Source organism: Bison bison, unplaced genomic scaffold (genome assembly GCF_000754665.1).
Source record: "Bison bison bison isolate TAMUID 2011002044 unplaced genomic scaffold, Bison_UMD1.0 scf7180017864383, whole genome shotgun sequence".
In the NCBI taxonomy this organism is placed as follows: domain Eukaryota; kingdom Metazoa; phylum Chordata; class Mammalia; order Artiodactyla; family Bovidae; genus Bison; species Bison bison.
Window position 1 is genome coordinate 3,463,784 of NW_011494955.1, and position 4,519 is coordinate 3,468,302.

General features: G+C 63.2%; 1 protein-coding gene across 1 annotated transcript in view; it reads right to left on the bottom strand.

Annotated features, from left to right (window-relative positions):
• Positions 1-6: 6 nt before the first annotated feature.
• The window catches only part of NCKAP5L (NCK-associated protein 5-like), a 31,082-nt gene continuing 26,569 nt past the window's right edge, over positions 7-4,519 (bottom strand). Inside the window, exons 9-14 of the mRNA XM_010857783.1 lie at positions 3,356-4,519; positions 2,254-2,413; positions 1,915-1,996; positions 1,293-1,601; positions 1,072-1,214; positions 7-762 (exon numbers count right to left, since the gene is read on the bottom strand). The exon at positions 3,356-4,519 is cut by the window's right edge and continues 36 nt beyond it. Coding sequence (XP_010856085.1) covers positions 550-762; positions 1,072-1,214; positions 1,293-1,601; positions 1,915-1,996; positions 2,254-2,413; positions 3,356-4,519 — 2,071 coding nt within the window. The 3' untranslated portion in view covers positions 7-549. The remainder of the gene's footprint in view (positions 763-1,071; positions 1,215-1,292; positions 1,602-1,914; positions 1,997-2,253; positions 2,414-3,355) is intronic.

Sequence of the window (4,519 nt, forward strand, 5' to 3'; positions counted from 1 at the left end):
AAAAACAACCAACAAAAAAAGACAGACAAGTGGGCCCCAAAGATATGGGGCAGGAGAGGGCAGCACCATCCAGACAGCGGGGAGGACCAGGGCAGACAGAGAAGGCAACGTGACCCCTCGCCCCTAAACTCCACCAGCATGGGGCTGCTGAGGCAGGGGAGCCGCCAGGGTGGGCGGAGATGGCACGACCGGTGGGCAGGAAGCCCAGCACCACAAGATGGCTCAGCCTGAAGCGGGAGTGGGGGCCGGGACACAGCGGCCTTGAACCCCCCAGTCCCTCAGAGGAAGAGCCGTACTCTGGGTGAGAGAAAGGACCAAGGGTGGGGTCTCTCCCTGAGCTGAGAGTAGTCATCTCCTCCACAGCAGCGGCGGCGGCGGCGGCGGGCAGTGGGCTGTGCCAGGAACCCCCTTCACCTTCTGGTTCATCTGCCTCCTTGGTCCCTTCAGGGCGGGGCCCCCGGGGGCGGGGCTTGAGGAGAGCAGTCCAATCCGAGGTCTCCGCCTCCAGCGCGGGGCGTAGCTGCCGCTGCCACTCAGCCTTGACTCCCCTCAGCCCTGACTCCCGCAAGAGGACAGCGAGTCGTAGAGCGAGTCGCTGAGAGACTCAGAGGTCTCCAGCCCCGGGGGTCCCCCGCTGGCCACTCTCCCTTCCTCGCCCACGTCCGATGTGCTGGGGGTGCGGCTGCCCCCAAATGCCGGGCCCTGGGGCGCAGGGGCAGGGCGGGTGGGCTCCAGGCTCCGCTTTCCATCCACGGGGAGGGCCTGGGGAAGGAGGGCAGGCTCGGGAGCAGGTACCTCTCACTTCTCACCTCCTAAGAGGCTCTGCCCACCTGAGCCAGGCGCTGCAGAGGACGGAAACTGGAGGCGCGACTGAGCCAGTCCTACCAAGGTTCCGGAAGGGAGAGAAACCCTTTCCCCAAGACGGGTGTGAAAAGGCAGGGGTTGGGCTGTCCAGACGAGCATCCAAAGGGCTGACGGCTCAGTCCTCCTCCCGGACAGGGCGGTACCTCACCCCTCGTCATTCCCCGCTGCCCTCCAGTGCTGTTCCCTTTCCCCTTCCGCCATGCTCACCATGGGGGTCCTGGGCAGCCCCTCCAGTTGTCGGGGTGGGCATAAGAAAGGGTCAGAGGAACCACCGGCTGCCCTGGCATTGGGGAAGGTCCAGTTCTTGGCCAGCTGGACTGGAGGGGGTGGGCCTGGGTCTTCGCAGGGATCTGTCCGGGGACAAGGGGAAGGTGGGTGGTGGGCTGAGCTCCCAGAAAGACCCACCCTACCCCTGCCCAGGCACTCACCGTCTGGACAGGTCTGATGGCCCCGGTGGCCTGGGGCAGCGGTGAGCAGGGCAGGGAAGGCCGGCATGCTGGGGTGCCTCCCGCTCACCAGCAGCTCCTCTATGCCAGGCACCTCACGCTCCAGTGTGTGGGCACGGCGGGGGACTTTGGTAAGGGGTGGGGGCCGAGCTGGGGGCACCCCTGGTGGGGGCTCCAGCCGTGGTGGCTTGGTCTTCGGAAGATTCTTGCTGGGGGTCCCACTGCTGCCATGGTCTGGGGGCGGGAAGGTCCCAATGCCACTGTCCAGGGTTCGAGTCAAAGAGCCACAGGCTGGGGAGGGGAAGGGAGGTGATGTGAGGCTCAGGTGGCTCAGCCCCTCTGCCTTCTTCTGGCTTCCTGCCCCAGCCCAGGCTCCACCCTTGGACACCCTTCTAGCTCTACAGGCTCAGTTGTCCCTGCCTGCCCTGCCCCATCTCCCCTAGTCTTGGGGAAGAGGACAGGGCAGGTACCCTAAGTGACAGGGAGATATTCCTGTGTAGTCCCAGTGCCCTTTGGGGCTTGGCACCTGCTGTGGTGACAGGAAGGAATAAAGTGAGCAAGAGGTGAGGGGCAGGTCCCAGCCTTGGCCCTTGACCCTGCTGACCTGTGAAGTGTGAGGTGGTCACTGGCTCCGCCAGACTGTCCTCGGAGGGCATCTCTTCTCGCCTCCCTGGCTCGATGCTTGGCTGTATGGGGTACAGAAGACTTCAGAGCCCCTTCTTCCTCCATGCCAATGCCCTCCATCAGGACCCCTGGAGTATGGATCTAAGAGTCCTGGCAACCTGCTAGCCCTCAGAAAGCCCTCTCCCCTCCCCATTCTCCTTGGAAACCAGAAATACATCCAGCAGCCTTCTGGCCCCAGGGAAGGGTAGCCCTCCAGGTCAGAGACCTGGCAGGGCCACAAAGCCAGGGCCTCCACCCAGCCCCCACCCCAGGAACTTACCTTCCCAGGTTTTCCACAGCCCTGGAGAGGGCCCACCAGGCCATTTCGGGGCCCACAGGCGGGCCAGGGGTTCTTGGGGTCAGAGGACACTGGCTGGAAATCGCCATACTCAGGTTTGGGTTCCCGCCAGCTCTTGGGGGGCAGTTCCTTGCCATCCACCCTAGGGGCAGGCAGTGCACATGGAAGTGAGGGAGCCCCAGGCCCACCCACACATTCTGGCCTCACTTCCTCCAGTGGGGCTGGGTCTAGAGAGGTACCTACTGCCCCCTGCTCCTGGGGAAGAGGACATATGCCTGTTGGCTTTCTGCATCAACTCTCCTGACACCAGGAATAGGCCAAGACCCCAGGGGAGACCCCAGGGGAAACCCCAGAGGACCAGCAGGGGCAGGAGTGATGGGAGAACATCTCCATAGCTACCTAGGGTCAAGCCTACAGACCTTTCTGATAATGTCCCCCAGTAGGAACAAACATGGTCACACCCTGGTCCACATGTAACACACCCTGCCTACTCTAGCTGGCCCTGCGTGTACTTGCTGTCCAAAGCACACTCTGCCTGCAGCCAGATTCCTGCAGACATTCTGCCTTACCTGGCCCAGACAGAGCAACCCCCTCTCTAAACCACATCTCTCTTTGCTGAGGCTGTGGCAAGTGCCAAAAGGCAAAGGGATGGAGCCCTCCTTGTTCTACAGGATATAAAACCCTGGAGGGAGAAGACCTGCATTAGCCCATGGCTAGGTACTAGCAGTCTTAACTACCCTGGACCCCAGACAGGCTGCCTCACCTGACTCGAGGCGATTCAGGGAAACGTTGACTGGTAACTCTTCTCAAAGGAGAAACCGAGTCTCAGCAAGCCAAATGTCAGACAGCCAGGGAAGAAGGGAGCTGGGGCACAAATCCCTAGCTCCTTGTTTGAGGTCCTGACCCCTCCTCTGGGCAGGGCCATTAACCCCCAGAAGATTTGGTGCCATGTCATCTGACCTCCTACACTCTTTGACCTCTGGGAAGCCTGTTCCCAGGAAAGGCAGCCCCCAATCCCAGAGTGCCTGTGGAGAGCAAAGTGCCCCCAACTACTGAGCCTCTGCCAGCCAGTCCCAGCTCTCACCTGTTGAGAAGCTGCTGCATGAAGGTGTCTGCACCCTGGTACATGCCAACCAGCTGGCCCTGCCCCTGCCCCAGGCCTGCACTGGTCCCTGGTGCTGGGCCCCCGGGCCGAGGCCGGGCCCTGCTGCTCAGGTAGGCCTTTTCCTCCTCCAGGGCCCGGCGCAGGTCTTCCGCCTTAGCCATCAGCTTGGAGATGTTGAGACTCTCAGCCTCCAGCTTCCGGGCTTCCACCTTGACCTCCTTCCGGAGCGGGGAGCCCCCGGCCCCTTCTTTGCCCTTGGTGGTCTCTGTGCGGCGGTTTAACGCTGGCAACTTGCTCTTCTTAAGGCCAAACCAGCTGGCGATGCTGCTGGTGTTCCGATGCTTGGCCTCGGTGCCGGGGGCCCGCTCCTGGCCCTGGAGCCGCAGCATGTTCTCCTCGATGCCCTTCATCACCTTCTCCTCAATGGCCGAGTGCGGAGCCCGCCCCTCAGGGCCTGGGCCTGGGTCCGCAGGGCCAGGTGCTGGGGACATGGGCTGGGCCACGGTGCCACCACAGTCTGCCCAGGGTGTTCCCTTCCCCTTGTCAGGTTTGGGGGGCTCCTTGGTGGCTGGTGGGACCACAGGTCGGGGCACCACCTTGGTGGGTGACTTTGAAGGCAGCTTGGTTGGGCTGCTGTGGGGGCTCTTATTGGGCTTGCCAAGGCTGGGGGCTGAGGTTGGCACTTTGGCAGGGGTGCGGGGTACCTGGGGGCACAGGGCCCCTGCCAGCCGGCTCTTGGCCAGCTCCACTTTGGTGAGGCAGCTCCTTGGTGAGACAGGCTCCAGGTCCACCCGGGCCCCCATGGAGTGGGAAGAGTAGACTCGGGCCCCGGGGTCCCCCAGGAGCCCAGATTCCTGTTGCTTCAGGCTGCTTGTGCCTAAGGCCACTGCCCCTCGCAGGGCCCCCTTGGCTTCTGGCTGCTCAGGGGGCCTGGAAGCAGGGGGTGCTGTGTCTCCAGTGCTCTCCCCTGACTTCCCTGCTACCCGGGCCTTCTCAGTGCCAGGTTTGACAGGCACCCCATTCTTTTCTGGGCCCTGAGGCCCCTCAGGGCCAGTCTTCAGTTTTCCCAGGGCTGCCAGTCTGTCCCGCAGAGGCGTGTAGCCAGGATCCCCAGGTCGCCGTCCTGCCCCCTGGCTGGGCTTC